Genomic DNA, 18751 nt, shown 5'->3' on the forward strand with positions numbered 1-18751 from the left:
ATGAGTTCCTTGAGAGCAGAAATTGTCTTAGTTTTCTGTTTGTATCCCCTAGAGGTTAGCACAGTGCATTGCCATATGGCAAATACATAATAAATGTTTTATTCATTCATTTCTAATAGAGAATTCAGAGAAGAACAGGAAGATTTATAAGAACTGATGCGGATTAAAGCAGTCAGAATCAGGGAAAGAACATATAACATTGACCACAATGATGTAAATGAAAAAAAAAAATTCCTTCATTTTTTCTCTCTCCTCCCTCACCACATCCTTTGTTCTATCATGGGCTCTAAGATTTCCCAATTTACATACATCTTAGGGCACAGATATATACTATAGCTGGCAGTCATTTTTGAATTAATGTATAAAATGCCAATTTGATAATAAGTGCTAGTCCCACTTTATTCTTTTTTCCAGCAGCAACCAACTGTTGAGGTTGGTTTAGAACTATTAAGAGTCTTTGTAGCCATCAAGTCTAACCTCTTGTCCCATTTTGCAGAGAAGAAAGGAGAGGTTGACTTTTCCAGAGTCAAACACTAGTAAGTGTCTGAGGCAGGATTTTAGGATTTTCACAGGGTCCTTCTGATTCTAACTTTACTGTCTTACCCATTACCCTAGTAGTGTTCAATTCAAATATAGAGACCACTAAACTTTACTTAGGGATCTTGGCAGCCTACATACTAAAAAACCACACATTTTTATATTTTTAAAATTAATATACCAACACATTAAAATTGGATGGGAACTACATTTTAATCTGGTTTGGGCCACACTGGAGAGTGCTGCTTTTTTGATACCTTTGTGCATGGATGTCATGATGCTTCTTAGCTCAAATTCTCTTATATTTGGGTCATTGCTGGGAGCAGATACTCATCACTGTGAAGACTTCTTCCTAAAGACAAAAATACAATGGCTTTTAAAGGAAAAGATAATAATCCACCTCTTGTACTTTTGCCCATATCTAGCATTTTTGAAATTCAAGTTGTCAAACCCCGGAGGAATATTATAGGTATGGCTGTAAGCTTTGGAGACACATAGGAAACGAGCAGCCCAGACAGACTCTCTAGATAGAACTCTTAAGATGTGGGACCAAGTTAAGGAATGAATTTGCAAGTTTTACTTGTACCTGTCTTAAGGGTGTAATGTTACTTGTTTCTTCTTTGGTTAACTGGAAACACCCTATCTGAATATCATCCTGGTGACTGGTCCTTGGGGGCTGACTTCATGTATTGGCTGGGTTTTCTCATCAAGACCACTTACCACTTCACCAGAACCCTGCCAGAGAATCGGAGCTTCTGCTTGTGGCCCAAAATGCTGAGGAGAAACAGGACTTTACCTATCTGCCTTCTGTCCAGAATGATTTCAATTCCTTTTCCTGTTGGTGAACTTTAAATAGAGTTCTGTTTCCTGGAAAAGGTCCTGGATCAAGGTGCTCCATTTGTGATTCATTCCTTTGTGAACAATGGGCAGGGACAACAGCAGAGATCTGTTAATCTGGGGTCTGCGAAATTGTGTTTAAAAATATTTTGAAAACTGTATTTCAGTATAATTGGTTTTCATATAATCCCAAGTATTTTATTTTATATGTTTAAAAACATTCTGAGAATAACATGACACAAAAAAAGTTTAAGAACTTTGCCTAAAAGGCCCAGTCTCAGGTGAGAAAGCTCTCTGTGACTGGCCCTCTCTGGGTCTCTTTAGTCTATTCTTCTGGCTGCATCTGGTCATTGTTTTCCTTTGTCTCACTGCATTCATCTTGATCTTTTTGTGATTTTTATCTTTCTTCCTCTTCAGAAAACATGGATTACTTGCTTTTCATATCCATATAGAGCATAAATTCTAGGACTTGTGAGACAATAATAGCATTTATAAGAGCTTTAAGTTTTACAAAGGACCTTACATCTGTTATCTCATTAACAATAATTTCACAGGTATCAAAGATTTCTTTAGCAGCAATTTAAAAGTAAATTCAGAGATCCTATAATGAAGCCTCAGAAATTGCTTTCACCCTTTATGAATTGAAAAATAACAAGCTTATCTAGAAACATGATAGGCTTTTCAGGAACTACTAATGAGAAGGGCCTCTCAATAGGGTTTTATATTTAGATATTACTTTCAGCCCTCTTAAGATGCAGGCATGACCTCGTGGGTCTTAGAGGAGTCCTTATTTATTTTTTTAAACATTTTTTAAAAGTTTGAGTTCCAAGTTATATTCCTCCTTCCTTTCTCCCCCCTCCTCCTTGACATCTCAATGTCAAGCAATCCAATATAGTGTAATGTTCTTCTCTAAAATATAATATTCTCTGGGAGCAGGTTTCTTGGGGAGCTTCTAGGAGCAGCCTTAGTTTCAGTTTAGTGTAATAATCATCTCAAATGCAGCCAGGAGTTAAACTCCAAATCCTTTATTTTCTCTGTCCAAGTCTTTTCCTTCCTTGGGCCTGGTTAGCTATCTCTCTCCTTGGTTCTGAGAGCTCTTGCCACTAGTCCTTTGCCTCTTGCCAGCTTCAGCCTCTAGCTCCCTCCAAATGTCTCCAGCCAGCACAAAGGTGGAAGAAGAAATGACTTTTGAATGTCCCAGACTAAATCCTGGTTGAGGCTCCTAGCTTATATATGCTTTCTTAAAGGTGTAAATCTTGTGGAACTCTAATAAGTACTAAGTATATTAGTGAACTAGAGAACTGTAAAGTACCATGCTAAATTAGATAATTATTGTCTCTATCAATTCCACTGTCTTAGTACCTTGTAAGAATCCTAACAATATAGTTTATACATGGGCAATCTTGTAAAAGTTTGAGGAGTCTTTATTCTAAGTCTCTTTCTATTTTGAAAAGAGAAGGCAACTCCCTCCCTGAAACCAGCTCCACAGTCTTACAGGACAGCTTCTGAGTGGGAATCAGATTCTACAAAACATTTTTGACTATGTAGTAAAGTACAGAACAGCTTCTTAGCACAACCAAGATTTTAATTCATTTTTTGATTCTAAATCAAAGGTCCTTTCCAATGAAGCATGTGGATTATTCCTTGTTGAAAGTGTTTTCCCTGAGCCTCCTTTCCCCCCCTTTTTCTATCTAGAGTGACAAACAGCAAGAAATGGTTGTATATCACATATCCCAACCCCACTGCATGAGGCATTTCTGACTATCTCCCCCACCCCCACTCCCCAACTTGACAGGGTTTAAGATCCTTTCCTTGCATGTTCTTCCTCCACCATCCCTTTTAACAAGTCATCCTGGAATATTATCAGGACTTGATGTGAAGCCCCTTAGTCTATCAAATTTGATGGTATAGACTATCAACTTTCTTCCCTTTTTCTTGAAAAATGAGATAATGTTTTCTCATCTCCAGGCTTATGACCTTTGTTCCACTTTCCTTAGTTCTTCCTGATAAAGCGGTTCAATAACCACATGTGGAAATTTTTCTGCCTCTGGTGACTTGAACTCAGCAAGGGTCAGCAAGGTGCTCTCTTATCATTTTCCTTATCTTAGGTTTCTATTCCCTGTGCACTGTTTATCCTTCAAGCCAGAAAAAAAAAAAAAAAAAAAAGATTATCCTTGAAAAAGAAGACAAAAACAAAATAGATTCAATTCCAATTTCTCCCCCTAAGATAATTTAAAAATATCTTTTTGTTATTGGCATTTTCCAGAAATTAGCTAATTCTGGACTTCATATTAACCATGACATTAAAAAGACGCTACTTTTTGTATTCTTTAGTTACTCACTTCTTAAGGCAGCTAGGTGGAGTGGAGAGAACACAAGGCCTGGAATTAGGAATATCAGAGTTCAAATCTACCCTCAAATACTTATTAGCTGCCATACTCTGGACAAGTCCCTTAACCTCTGCCTCTCTCAGGTTCCTCAGCTGTAAAAATAATAATAATAATAATAATAATAATAATAATAATAATAATAACTCCTATCTTGCAAAGTAGTTGTGAGGATCAAAAGAGATAATTGCAAAGCACTTAACAGATCCTTGGCACATAATAGGTTCTGAATAAATAAATGTCTGTTTCTATCTACTTTCCCCTACTCTCGTTTCTAACTTTCTTAAATATCTTTGAAAATTTTGAGCTTGTGGGTTGCATTTATGCTGGACTTTATATGGCCTTCTTTCTCCTTTGCTTCCCCATCAGAAGCATTTGTTTGCATCAGCAGAATTCTCTTGAGCTGACTTCCCTCCTAGAGGTTCTGGTCATGGGAACTATATCAAGACCTATGAAGTTTGAGTTCTAGGACATACGTCAGACTTTGTCTGAAATATATTCTCCCAATATTCTGGCCATTTCTATTTCACCAACCAGTTCCTTCCTTATGTTCAGAATGGTAGTCATTTTCAGGTGTGTCCAATTCTTCATGACTCCATTTGGGGTTTTCTTGGCAAAGACACTGCAGTGGTTTGCCATTTCCTACTCCACCTCATTTTACAGATGAGGACACTGAGGCAAATAGGATTAAGTGACTTACTCAGAGTCGCACAGCTAGTAGGTGTCTGAGGCCAGTTTTAAACTCAGGAAGATGAGTCTTCTTATCTCCAAGTCCAGCACTCTCTCTAATACCACTTAGCTGCCCCATTTTTCCAAGGTGGATGTACTTTTTTTAAAAAAATAGTACCTAGCTTCATAGTTGCTTTTGGATATTTTTCTCCTTTATCTTTCTTTAAACAGCAATCCCTCTTGTTTGCTAGCCTCCAGGAAAATATTTCTTCCTGGCGCTCAGAAGCAGGGGATGCAGTGAAGCCATATCTGTCTCTTGCCAAGAATTCATTATTCTTATTTCCAGACTGAGATGCAGAATGCCAAATCTCATTCTCTAACAAATATCACCTTTTTAGCCCGCTGCTCACTTTGTGGATCCAGTATCCCTCCTTTTAGTCATTTGGGAGTATTCTTTGTCATCTCCAGGCTTATCTCAAATGAATGAGTGAGTTTCTAAATGCTCAATTTTCAGGCATCAGTGGAGGAGACATATTTGATTAAGGTTTGGCTCTTCTGAACTCTTTAAATCCTATCTGGTAAGAGTATTTGGTGGGAATTTACCAGGTGGTGATGGGAACGGATGGTCCCAGATATATCCATGGTCACAGGATAAGCTCCTCCCAGTCTCTTATATCAAGTTGAAGTGACTGTCAAGATTCAATTTCCATAGCTTCTTGTGTTAGGGTAGGAGCAGATGAATCAGATAAATTCTCTAAGATTCAGTTTCTCTACCTGTAATATGAAGAAATCCTTTTCTTATCTCTGTCTCTCTCATCTCTCTTCTCCTCTCCCTCCCTCTCCCTCTCTGCCTTCCTCTCTCTCCCCCGCCTCTCTCTCCCTCCTTCTTTCTCTCTCCCTCCCTCCCTCCCTCCCTCTTCCTCTTTCCCTCTCTCTCTCTCACACACACACACTCACTGATACTCAATTTGATTTTAATCAGGTCTTTTGGACTAACTTATTATAGAATATAGAAAATATGGCATTTAAAATTTATGTAGAATATGTAGCATTTTTAAATTTATGGAGAACTTTCCTCATAACAAGCTTGTGAGGTTACATAATATTATCCCCACTTTGAAGATGAGAATACTGAGGCTTAGGGAGAGCTTTAATGACTGGTCCAAGATTACATGAATGAAATGTGAACTCAAGTCTACTTATTCCACATCCACCTTCCATATTCTCTTCCAGAAAACTCTGTAGTAAAAAAAATCACAGATTTAGAGCCAGAAAAGAACTTGGAAGCCTTCTGGTTTACCTCGAGGTCATATGTGAAGTAAGCATCAGAGGGAGAATTTGAATCCAGAACTTAGGACTCTATAGAGAGAGATCTTTCCAGATGGCCTGTGCTTGAATCTTCAGTCTGCTTCTTAGGCTTCCAGCTCTTTATCTCATGATCTAATTCGAACCTTTTAGAGGAAATGGAGAGAAAAGAAGTATGCTGACAAGTTAGGTGCAGAGCTGAGACTCAAGCCAGGTCTTCTGGCTCGTCATTCAATGCTCTTTCCATTATCCCATGGAACAACTTCTCCAAGCCCCAGTCTGCTAATCACTTAAATCAATGGTGTCAAAGTCAAACAGAGGTGCATTTCTGCTGGACCACATGTTAACTTAAGAAAATCACGAATTAGCTCTATTTTGATTCATTTTGTTAAATATTTCCCAGTTATATTTTAATCTGGTTCAGGTAGGTCACAGGTAGCTGGAGTAAGTTTCTAAATGCTCAGGGAAGGGCCCTTCAATAAAAGTGGCAATATCTGCTGTGAAGGAAATCACTTAGTTTATGTAAGAACACAAAAAATAACCAGCACCCAAAATGGCTCTCTGGGAGAGGGGAGGAAGTGCATACATTGAGAAAACAGAAGTGATATATATGTGTGTGTGTGTGTGTTTGTGTGTGTGTGTGTGTGTATACACACACAAGAAATGGCAATACGAAATTCTTTTTTAATGTCCAACACAATAAATACTCAGTAAAACTGTGGTGATGATAGTCTTATGTTAATGTAAGACATGATAGCAGTACATCATGGATCAAGATAAGTTATAGTAAGCAACATTTGCATTAGCCATAACTATAGCTAACATTTACACAGGGCTTACTCTGTACCAGGAACAATGCTAAATCTGTTACAAATATTATCCCATTTTATCCTCATAACAATACTGGGAGTCCCAATCCTGGGAGGTAGATGCTATTATCATTCCCATTTTACAGATGGGGAAATCGAGGCAAACAAAGGCGAAATGATTTGTCCACAGCTAGTAACTGGCTAAGGCCCCAGATCAGATCTTCCTAATTCTAAGCTGAGCATTCTATCCGCTGAGACATCTAATTGCTTCATGAAGAAATGTGGAAGGAATCACTCCTCAGAAGGGAGGTATCCAATTTGAAGAAGTCCATGTTACCTTTACAATGATCTTATTTGATCCAGAGAAGTAGATGAAGATGAAGTGACTTATCCGGCATTGCTGAAGCTGGATTTAACTCTGGTTTAACTGACCCCAGGCCCAGTGCTCGATCTGCTGCACACCACAAAGGCAGCTTTTTTACCCCTCAGGATCCCCCGTCTCTTTGATCCGGATTTCTTCCCCACAGAAGGGAGCAGGAGCCAGATTTCCAATCCCTAAGAGTTAAGATGGGGCTATCTGGGGAGAGAGTAGATATGGGGATGGGGTTGGGGAGGAGGATGGGCTGTTAGTTTCTATTCTATTGGTCCTTTCTCTGGGGAAAAACTGCTGATGGCCAAAGCCTGACTGCTTGTGTGCCTTGCTGCAGTGACAGATCTGCTGGCTCCAGGCAGAAGCATCCAGGCCCAGGCTGGCATTGCCATGCATTGTTTCAGCCATTTCATCAGAACCAGAGGTCTCAACCCCAGGGAGGCAGGATATAAATTCTCCTACCCACACTTTCCATAGGACAAGGCTGTACCTGGTCATGAAGGTCCTGGCCCTGCTGCTCTTTCTGGGCTGGCTCTTGCCAGCCCATGGGGTGCCATTCACTGGGCACCTGACTTTGGGTGAGTCCCTGTGTCTCTATGGGTTGGTAGTGAAGCTCAGGGTCCCCTAAGTGGTGACTGAAGAGAGGCAGCCAGGGACCTGGCCAGGCCATTCCGGCATAAAGGAGCGATTTACTAAGTTGGAAGCTGTCCCTGACAGCCCACAGGGAAGAGGAGAGGAGGGTGGAAAAGGTAGAGAGGTGGTGGGCAGGGAGCAGGGGCAGGAATCTGGCCAGGAACCGCTTTAGAGTCCTGTGAGTGAGGGAAAGGTGAGGGATCTGGGAGTCTGGGTTCCCAGAGGACTGGAAATTGTGCCCTTTGCCATTTCATCCTGAGCTCCATCACTATCCTGAAGCAATAATCTCAAGTGTTCCCTCACTCCTTGGAGTCTTGATGACATGGGCACTCGGGAAGGGGTTCTTCCCACCTGGGACACTGAGACCACCTGCCCTCCTTCCAGACTGGCCCCAGGACTGTGGTATGGCTCCACTCCATCATTCCAGCTCTGCTGAGAGGATCATCCAGGGCAGGGAGGCCATACCTCATTCATGGCCTTGGCAAGTATCCTTGCAGGTACAGTCTGTTCCTTGGGACACTCTGGTGCCAGGGAAGAGTTACAGGAACAGGGTACAAGGTGTTGGATAGGGTGCTTTCCCAGGGACTGCCCACAAGAAGGGCTTTGTTATGCTTTCCCAGTTTCCCCCAACCCTGGTCCACACCACTTCTATTCCTTCATTAATGAGCAATGTGTTGAGTTGGTCACTTGAAGGTGTGACCAGGCTACCTCCCTATCCTCACAGAAGCTGTATGGATACTTCGTGTCTTTTGTCTCCTTGACACAATAATGAACTTTAATTCTGTGAGATTAGATTCATAGTAAAAGTGTACAATTTTGGTATTTGGAAAAAGGAAGACTACTCAATTTCAACTACTGGGTATCTGTTGAAATCTCTTACTTGCCCAGTTTTTATGAGGACACTGATGACTTAATATAAACCAAGAAGAGGAAAATTCAAATTTACCTAAAAGAGGAAGGACACTATGCACTGCAAAGGAGCTCACTGCAGGCTTTCTTATCAAATAAAATTAAAAACTGAATTCAATTAAAAATAAAAACGAAGACTCATAAGTAGCATCAAGATTTGTTTTTTTGGAAAACCTGTATTTGGATAATTGAGGTATTACTATGTACCAGAGGTCATAGAAAGTGAAATAGTGTGTTATGATAGAATTTGATGCACAACTATTCACATATATCCTCTTCAAATTTACTTAGAGTCCTTTTATTTTCTCCTTTCCTTCCCTCTTCCATTTTTTCCTTTCCTCATCCCTCTCCTCGGGTAGCTATCTTCTCTCCATAACACATACCTTCAAGTCCCTCTAAGACATTATTGACCAAGGGGAGGAAAGCTCTTTGACTCTTGACCCACAAAATATTTCATCACCCTAGGAAAAGTGTTTTATGCTGCCTCAAACATGTTGGGGCATCTTCTCTCCTCTCCTTACTTTCAGGCTCGAGTTCAAGGGAGCCACAGATTTGTTCATGTCTGTGGGGGGACCCTGATCCATCCCAGCTGGGTCCTTACTGCAGCTCACTGCTTTTCTGGGTAAGTGGGTGTTTCATGTGTGTGTGTGGGTGGGGAATGAGTAGGGAAAGAAGAAGAAATGAGTTCCCTAAACTGGGAGATTAGATTGAAGAATATAAAGTCAACTCAGAAGCTTAGATATTATAGGATTTAAAGCCAGATAGGGTCTTAATAATCATCTAATCAGAACCATTAATTTTACCGAAAGTATATCTGAGTCCCACAGAAGGCTATACGACTTACTATGGTCACACAGCAAGAAGTTGCATAAGTAGGATCTCTAAACTTAGATCTCCTGACTGCAAAGGCAGTGCTTCCCTAGCAGGCTAGTAATGCATGATTAGAACCTTGGGAGTAAGGAGAGGTGTTCCTAGAACCCCTCTGAAGGGGTAAACTCTGTGGGGTTTTGTCCCTCCCAGGGGGTTTAAAAGAGGAATATGGAAAAGGTTAAAGCTTAACCAGAAGAATGTCTAATGTGGATTTTCTGGATCCCCCAGTCCTTAGGTTGGGGAGATATTTAGGGAGAGAATGGTTCTTACCAGTACTCCTCACAAGTAAACTGCTGCTCACTATGTCCATAAAGCCAAATAAAGGGGTTTCTCTGGGCTCAAAATGGGAGAATATCCAAATCTCCTTGGATCAGGCAGGGTGAAATGGATGAATCCTTTAGGAATTTGGAATTGGCATTCTTTCCCGACTTGGGGATTTCTTCTCTATTATCCCGAGACAGCCTCTCTTTGTCCTTGACCTTAGCCCTTACAGCTTTGTAACCTCTACTCCCCCTCTGTCTGACCCTGGGTCCTCACCCAATCCCAGGGCTGGTCATGGCCAAGGCTGATTTCATAACCCCATGTCAGGGGGAAGATGGATGATGTTGCCAACTGGCGCATTGTGCTGGGCAAACACCGGCTCAACGAAACAGAGGCCACGCAGAAAGTGTACTACGTGAAACGGATATACCGGCACGAGCACTTCCACTATCCACACCTGGACCAGCTGAACAATGATATTGCTCTGGTCCGGCCTGTGCAGGACATCCCCAGCAGTCCCTATGTGCACTATGCCTGTCTACCTGCCTCCGGAGGCCAGGACCCCAGGCCTGGCCAGCTCTGCTGGGTCACTGGCTGGGGAGGGACCCAAGGTAATTACATTGGGAAAAGGAGATATCTCTCCTGAGCTATTACAATCAATCAAAAACATTGATTACATGCCTACTATGTTCCAAGTCTGTGCTAAGTCCTTGGAATACAAGAAGTGAAAGCCCTCAAGGAGCTTACAATGGAAAGGGGGAGGCAACATGCAATATATATATATATATATATAATTACATATATGATAAATAGGAAATAATCTGCAAAGGGAATGCACTGGAATTAAGAGGAATTGGGGAAGGTTTCTTTTAGAAAATCAATTTTAGTTGTAAACTTAAAGAAACTAGGGAGGTTATTTGGGAACTTTGGTGTGACTTAAAGGAAGGTAAGGAGGTTAGTTGAGAATTTCAGTTGTGATTTAAAGGGAGCTAGTTGGGAATAGAGTAGGGAAAGCATTTCAGGTAAGGGAGTCAGGCAGAGAAAATGCCCCAAACCAGGAGATGGAGAATCTTGTTCTTAGAACAGCCAAGAGATCATTGTTATTGTATTAAAGAATATCTGTCCAGAAGTAAGGTATAAATTGGTAGGTATAGATTGGAAAGGCAGGAGAAGGCTAGTTTAGGTTCTGAATGCTGAACAGAACATTTTCTATTTGTTCCTGGAGGCAACAGGAATCTATAGGAGTTTACTGAATAGGAAAGAGCAGAAGACATGATCAAAGGAAAATCACTTTGGTGGCTAAATGGGGAATGGATTGGAGAGGAGAAAGACTTGAGACAGGTAGACCCACCTGCAGGTTATTACTATAGTCCAGGTATGGCGTGATGAGGGCTTGTCCTAGGGTGGTAATGGTGCCAGAAGAAAGAAGAGATTTTGCAGAGGGGAAATCTACAGATCCAGACAACAGTTTGGGTGTTGGGAATCTAGGAGGACCCCCTAGGTTGTGAGTCTCGGGGTCTAGGGGAATAGTGTTGTCCAATATTAGGGAAGGTTTAGGGGAAAAGATAAGGAGTTCTCTTTGACTGAGTATACCAAGCATTATGTGTATGAATGTGAAATTGGAGGTGAGGAAAAAGATTGGGGCATGACAAATAGATTTGAGGATCATCAGTAGAGGGATGGTAATTAAATCTGTGGAAGTGGATTTTCCTGCCTCAACTCATCCCTGCCCATATCCTTCCATAAGCGGGCTAGTAAGCTCTTAGAACTTATTCTCAATCAAAAAAACCTTTCTAATGCTTGGCAATCTGTGGGATTCCCCTATGAATATCTGTCTGTTTCTGTCAGGTGGGGAGGAGAACTCGACTTTGTCTAATGTTCTGAACCAAGCCCAGATGCCTATCATGGATTTCACTACTTGTCAACAGGAAAAAGTCTGGGGAGATAGAGTAAGCCCAACTATGTTATGTGTGGGCTTCCAAGATCTCCAGGAGGCTCCTGCTGCATGCCAGGTGCGGAGGTAGCTTGAGAAGCAGAGACATCTTTTCAGACCTCATAGTGGTACCTGATTTCACTTCTTCCAAATTCTGAGCATAGGGGAATAAATACTTGAAAGATGTCTCATTCTGCACTTACAGTCCAGCAACTCTCTAACAAGAACTAGGAGGCATTTTTTTCCCTCAAAGTGCTCTGAAATCATGAGCAGTCATATTAATCAGAGGTCTGATATTTTCCAGTATTGTTTACTTTATTGCGCTCATTATGAAAACATTCATCTGGTTCTGCTTACTTTATCACATCTTCTCTTTAAAAAATAAGATTCCGTATATCAAAATTCAGCCCACATCCAACTTTTCTGGGAACAAGTAGGTTCACTTATATTATCATTGGGCTTTGCTTTAAGGTCTTCATGGAACCAGAATTTTTCCTAACGTTATGGGAAACAGAATGCTATCATGGGCCTTATTCTCTTGGCTTTCTGTGCACTTACCAACTCTTACATATTGGTAAAATTCAGGGATTATCACATAGTTACTCCATGATTTTGGGAAAAGAGAATCCTTGACAAGTCTTAAAAAAAGTTAAGCTTCATAAATGAGCTTGTAAATTTTCTTACCTAATCTCTTTTATTCCCTTGAAATTCAATGTCCTGTTTTCATCTTGTTAGGTGGGGTATAAAAGTGGTGAATATACTGGCTGATTTCTAGCTATATTGTGCTACCTTTACCCTATATTTCTAAGTTTTCCACCCCTTAAGAGATAGTCTTTATCCAAAAGAGACAGACTTGAGATAATGCTTTGGATAGTGAGGTTTTTAATGGATCGATCAATACTCTCCTAATTGAACTCTCTCCTTGGTGTTTTGCAGGGAGACTCAGGGGGCCCTTTGCTTTGCCAGATGGGAAAGAATGAGTGGGAAGTCCACGGCATTGCCAGCTTTGGGCCTGTTGGCTGTAGGGCTGAGAACAAGCCCAGCGTCTTTACCAGGACTGCTTCCTATAGGCCATGGATTGAGGCCACCAGAATCCGTGATTTTTTCTTCTACTGAATTTGAAAGGGATAGTATACAGATATTCAGGCTTCCTCCTTGTCAAATAAGATCAACTCAGGAAATAAGATAAAAGATTTTATTAGTACACCAAAGCAGCTTGCAGTTAGAGTAAGGCTTGCCTGGAATTCAACCTACGTTCTGCTTTTATAGATGAGAGTCACCAACTTGCACTTAAGGGCAAGATAATCCCAGTTAGTCCATATTTTATGAGGAGGTGGGATTAGTGCCATGTCACAGACAGATGAGATTAGTACACATGAGCTCCTTCATTTTAGGCTGGCTAGCTGCCTTAGATTCAAGGTCTAAAGGCAGTGAGGTCACTCAGACTGACCACAATAATCCTCCCTTTGGTGCTAACCATACTCATAGTATAACACAATAGTCAGACCTGTATGACTTGTCTTTACTCAACTGCATCATCCTAATTTCTGCTGCTTGCAATTTGGGGAATCAGTTCTTTGCACCAAGGGAAGCATTATAAACACAAGCAACACATAATCTTTATGAGGATATACAAGAGAAAACCTGCAAAGAGATATTTCCATCATGAGACATTTGGGAGCCAAGAGGTTAACCATTTCCATGGGGACCAGGATTCTTTTCCATCCTTCTAGAATTTGTTCCAGCATTCCAAACTCAATCCATGTGAGTATGGATGTCCTTGATGTTGTCAGGTACCTGGTGCACCTATGACCTGACCTGTGAGGGTATACACCCCTGCCCCCCGCCCCCCCCCCCCCCCCCCCCCCCCCCCCCTTGCTGGGAGGAAATCTAGAGTCGGCCTGTTTTGTAAGATCACTGTTTCAAGTACATGGACCTCAGTAGTCCTTCACTGCACTTAATGGTTTCATTAACAAATACTTGCAAAATTTTATTTATTTTATTTGGGAGCACCAGACTGTGTCTAGTTCCCTACATGGCTAATAGGATGAAAAGGAGCATTCAGTCTCACTCACTAAAGGGGGAGTATATACAATATATTTCATTAAAGGGGGAAGTACAGTAGAAACCTGAACATGCTTGCTTCACAAGTGTGTATTAGGAGGCATTAGGTAGACCAAAGATCAACAGCACCAGCCTCACACCATACCTGCCCATTCAATTTGTGTACACACACACACACACACACACACACACTCTAAAATATATAAAATAGTCCATTTGCTATTCTATTTACTAACCTTGTGTCCTGTTTCGCTCATAGCACAAAACTGGTGGTCTGACAATGTTTCAAGTTCAAAGTGGGTGAGAATTGTGAAATGTTAATGATTTTTAATCAATTAAAAGTGAATGAGTAGAAAGACTCATTCTCCCAGCCTGTTATCAATACAATTTGATTTGTTTTATATCTATATTAGACTGATTGCAAAATAATAATCACACAAGTCTTGGATCCACGAGGGGCATCTCTTTTCCCAAGGACAAGGGGCATGCAAACATGTCCAGCAGTTGGTCAAGCTAAAGGCATGGCTGGCAAGTTGGATCAGATGCATATAAGTACTGGGCTCTTCTGTTTCTTTAATCCCAAGAGGGCAGAAGAGAGAATAAAGTGCAAATAACAAATGCATGGTACATAAATATATGTGTATATGTACATATATATGATGAATGTGTGTGTGTGCTCATGTGTGCGTGTGTATTATATGTGAGGAAATTATCAGGGTCAAAGAAGTGACCAAAGACCATCGATTAGTATTGGGATCTCATTCCCTATGGACTACAGATATATTTTGGGGTGTGGAGACCAAATGAGCCACTGGGTAGATTTCCCAAATCCATCCAGATTCTACCAAGATTACCTAGGAAATGACCTGGATACATCATTCTCAGGTGAAACCTGTCATGACTGACCTTAGCCCAGCAGAGGAAGCAACCCCTGATCAGCCCATGCACTCAGTTAAGCTAAGAAAGGATCCCAATACCAATCAATGCTTTTTGGCCACTTTTTTTGACCCTAATATAATTAGGATCCAATCCCTCATGGATATTTTATATGTGTATGTACACACACAATATGTGTGTGTATTATTGCTCTTTTCTCAACTTAATTGGGTCCAGGGGCTAATCAGGGTTGCTTCCTCTGCTGGGCTGAAATCAATCACGGCAGGATTGTCTTGGGGTGATGTATCCAGGAAGCCTTGGTGGCACCTGGATGGATCTGGGAAATCTACCCAGTGGCTCATTTGGTCTCCACACCCCAAAATATATCTGTAATTTTCCTCATTTTGGGAATGGTTCTAGTTTCTCAAGTTTCATTATTTAGGCATTTTACAATATGAAGTCAGCCAAACTGGTTGGTAACTGGTAAGATCTCATGACCTGCCAAAACACAAAGTTCTCAAAACTTCACAGATAAGGACAAATTAATAAGTTTTTGCTATTTAGCCCCTCAAATAATCTACTTTAAGGCAAAATATATCCAAAAGAATATCGAAAAGTTTTAAAATGTTTTGATCATATTTGTAAGAGACATGCATCTTACCAAGAACCCTACAGACCTGCTGATGAAACCAGGGAAGGATTTTTATTTAAGATATTGCAAAACTGGGTATCTGGAAATAGGCACACCCTATAATCACTTGAGTAAGCTTTTTTAATACCCTATACCTGAAATGTATGTCCTTCCCATGATTCCCCACTGATTGGGTATTATTGAGGTTCTAGTCTATCTGAAGCACTTAATTCCCCCATTGAGTGTGAGTCCCCACCCCGATTACATCTAAGAGTGTATTTCTTATTTTAATTTATGACTTCCCTCTATAAGTTTTATTTCTTTTGTTCTACATCAGCCTAACTTTTAGGTTTCATTTCTTAGGTTTGTTTCATTTCTCTGCAGTTCTCTAAGTTTCATAACTATGAAAACTAAACCCTCATCCAATTCTCAGTGTTTCAAAAAAAATTTGTAGGCTTAGATCATTTCTAAATCAAGAGGCAAAGATTTTATTATGATTTCAGTGGCAGGCTTAAGTTCTTTAGTGGAAACTGCCATTAACAAGGGGGAAGATGCCATTAGGCAGACTAAGTCCTAATGAACTTTCTGGCAGTTTCTAATGAACCTGAGAAGCCATAAAATGGGCCAAATTTCTAAAAAAGAAAGTTTGTGGGAGGAGAAGAGAATTATGGTATCAGTAATATGGGGGGGGGGGAGGTAGGGTTGGGAATGATATTGATATCATAACTTCGCTTTCTGATTGGCTACTATAATTGTAGAGTTTGTCAATTCCAGGAATTGAACAAGAAATTCATGGAGCGTATAGTAAGAAAGGTTTACTTAGGATAACAAAAAGGGGTCTAATCAAAATTTTAAAAAGTCCACTTAAAGAGATGATCTACTGATTTTTTCCTGTGCAGCATAATAACTGTGAGAATGTTCAGAAGAATTGCACATGTTTAACATATATTGGAGTACTTGCTATTTAGGGGAAGGGAGAAAAATTTGGAACACAAGATTTTGCAAGGGTGAATGTTAAAAACTATCTTTGCATGTATTTTGAAAATAAAAAGCTATTAATAAAAAAGATGATCTATCAGTGCTCTTCCCTGCTTGTCTCAGGGAGTAGTTAGGTTTTCAGATTATTTAATTCAGGCTCTCTCAGCCAAGGTCCCTCCCTACAACCCCATCTAAACATTGGGTTGCTTGCAGGGTCTTAGCCTTTTGTTGGGATTTTATTATCCCTTATCAATGTCAACCTTTTCCCAGAGTTCAGACTAAGAAAGACAAATAGGTTATATGTATGGTTTTATTCCTCTTCAAGCAGGCAGACATAGCTAGAAGCTACAGTGAGAATTGAACTTAAGGTGAGTTTAAGCTACAGGGGTTATAAAGGCAAAAATCACAAGTCACGGAGTAGGGGTAATTGCAAAGTTGTCTGATCATGGTTGGTCATTGGTACCCTGGCTGGACTGTTCTTAAAGATTACAAGATACTGGCTGAGTAAAGGGAAGTGGGTCAGAAGGAAAGGTTTCTAGGAACGCCTTAGTTCATTGGGAGTCAACCTGTGCCAGTCTGAGTTGTTTCTGTAGCTGCTGGTGTAATGCCAAAGAAACTGAGCAAGACAGAGATTAGAGACCAATTCAATAGTTTATTAAATGGAGAGAAATACTGGGACCACTGGATCCCAGGGCTAGACGAGACTATCATCTCAAAGCGTCTAGCCCTGAGTATCAGGACAGCAAGCCTTTTATGGAATTACAAGAACAATAACATAATGCAGAGACCTAGGTGGGGATAGCCTCATAGATGGAGGTTACTGATATTCTAATGGCATTAAGGAATGTCTATAACACCTTTATCTCAACCATTAAGAGGGGACGGTCATAACCTTAAGGCAGAATACAAAATAGGACAAATGGAGGAACTGGTCACCCCATTAAAAGGGACCTTTGGCATTACACTGGCACAGCAGAGGGAATTCTAGGTTCAGCGAGTGGAACACACTGCAAAGGATTTCTGATACAATATGACCAGCTTAAGAGATTCTCAGTTTGTCTCCTATTTGGCTGATTCTAATCCCCAGATCAATCTGGTCTCCTTTGAATAGTAGGGGAGTTCAAGCAAACAAAGATGGTCAGTGAAAAAAAAAATCACTAAGGGCCTCGATTCCTCAGTCAATCGAAATACTGATTTGGATTTTTGTCACCTCCATCTGGACTCGGACACTTAACTAGCTCCGTGAAGCTGGGCAAGTCATTTAGCTGGGTAGTCTCAGTTTCCTCTTCTGTAAAACGCGTGGGAGAAGCAAATGGCAAACCATTCCAGTGTCTTTGCCAAGAAAACCCCAAATGGGATCAGGAAAAATCAGGCTGCGCTACAACCACAGAAGGGCCTTTAGTTTAAGGCCGTCCGCCGCTCCCCCGCTCCCCCCCTTCCCCACGGGGAGGCATTTTTCTAATGTGGTGGTGGTGAGTTTAGCAAACCCCATAATTTCCTCTCACTCCTGCCTCCTCCCCGCCGTCAGCCTTCCTTTTCTTTACTAATCCTAGTTCAGCGGCGTCCCTAGCTTATCTCCAGCTACGATAAGGGGGAGGGAACGGGGAGTATCTATTTGAGGGAAACGAAACATTTTGCATAGAGCTGGAAGAAACTTGGGGAGGTTCGTTTCGAAGTTCTTGGGCTATGTTTTGTACATCTAGCGTCTAGGGCCTCGCGGGCTTTTAAAGAGACGGCCGATTCTACGCCAACTCTCTTACTTCACAGAGGAGGGACCGGTGCCATTTCAGTCACGGGCAGATGTCGCCCCGGCGGTGCCGGGTGAAACGTAGGCAGAGGTCCCGTCGCCGGGCTTCCTCTGCCTCGGGCGACGCGCCTTGCTGCCTCTCAGGCCCTACAGCCTGCACGCGCCTGGAGCGCCCAAGGGCACAAGCGGCAAGATGGCGCGCGGCGCGCGGGCAGCAACATATTACTTCACGCTTGTCCCTCGGAACTTTCTTCTCTCTGACAGATGGGGGATGAATGCGAGCCCTGCCTCTGCCGTCCGCCTACCTGGATGCTTCTCACTCTCCTAAACGGCTACTCGGGCGCCGCAGCTGGCTCTTCCTTTCGAAGAGAGCCGGTGACATCACACCTTGACTCACGAAATTGATGTAAGTGACTTCCGGGCACGGCCTGGCCCCCACCACTCCTGCTTCTGCGGCTTTCAATTCCGGGGGGGGGGGGGGGGGGGGGGGGGCTCAGTTGGAGGGACGGTGGCCTCTGGATTCCCCTCCCCCCTCTCCTTCTCTCCTCTCTCCTGCCCCCCTCCCCCTCCCCTCGCACTCGCTCCGGTCTGCTGAGGGCTTCAGGGAGGCCCGGGTGAGAGCCGGCACAGGTGGACCGCTAAGGTGGCAGAGCGGCTGTGAAAGGGCTCACTGGTCCTCACACCGGAAGTGTGTGAGCACCACATATATCCCACGGGCACACGATGCTGAGGGCGAGGCGAAGGCCAGAGAGCAGATGCACTCTAGGATCCGGGGAAGGTGCACGTGCCCGGGGATCGACCGTAACGTGCCCTGTCTTAGACACATCCTTCCGTGCCGCCGGCAGAGGGCAGACAAGACCTTCTCTCCGGCTTGGCGCGGAGATCTCGCGAGAGGAGTTAAAGCGCTCCCCCCCGGAAGTGGAAGGACACAAAAC

General features: G+C 42.1%; 1 protein-coding gene and 1 long non-coding RNA gene across 2 annotated transcripts; one reads left to right on the top strand and one right to left on the bottom strand.

Moving 5' to 3' along the window:
- Positions 1-764: 764 nt before the first annotated feature.
- On the bottom strand, positions 765-18208 carry LOC116421924. The gene is made up of 4 exons (XR_004232519.1): positions 18122-18208; positions 5731-5881; positions 5034-5204; positions 765-889 (listed from the first exon to the last, which is right to left on the bottom strand). It is a non-coding gene; the product is annotated as an uncharacterized LOC116421924 (long non-coding RNA).
- On the top strand, positions 7817-12864 carry LOC100922937 (chymotrypsin-like elastase family member 2A). The gene is made up of 6 exons (XM_031956267.1): positions 7817-8049; positions 8602-8615; positions 8928-9078; positions 9915-10198; positions 11436-11599; positions 12457-12864. Exons 1-6 carry the CDS (start codon positions 7865-7867, stop codon positions 12634-12636), a joined length of 978 nt encoding a protein of 325 aa, XP_031812127.1. The 5' UTR covers positions 7817-7864; the 3' UTR covers positions 12637-12864.
- Positions 18209-18751: the final 543 nt, after the last annotated feature.

The sequence above is a fragment of the Sarcophilus harrisii genome, chromosome 2 (genome assembly GCF_902635505.1).
Source record: "Sarcophilus harrisii chromosome 2, mSarHar1.11, whole genome shotgun sequence".
In the NCBI taxonomy this organism is placed as follows: Eukaryota; Metazoa; Chordata; class Mammalia; order Dasyuromorphia; family Dasyuridae; genus Sarcophilus; species Sarcophilus harrisii.

Coding starts and splice junctions, on each gene's coding strand:
- LOC100922937 (XM_031956267.1), top strand. CDS start 7,865: ATGACATGGGCACTCGGGAAGGGGTTCTTCCCACCTGGGACACTGAGA. Junction 9,079..9,914: donor GCAGCTCACTGCTTTTCTGG/GTAAGTGGGTGT, acceptor ACCCCATGTCAG/GGGGAAGATGGATGATGTTG. Junction 11,600..12,456: donor AGGCTCCTGCTGCATGCCAG/GTGCGGAGGTAG, acceptor GGTGTTTTGCAG/GGAGACTCAGGGGGCCCTTT.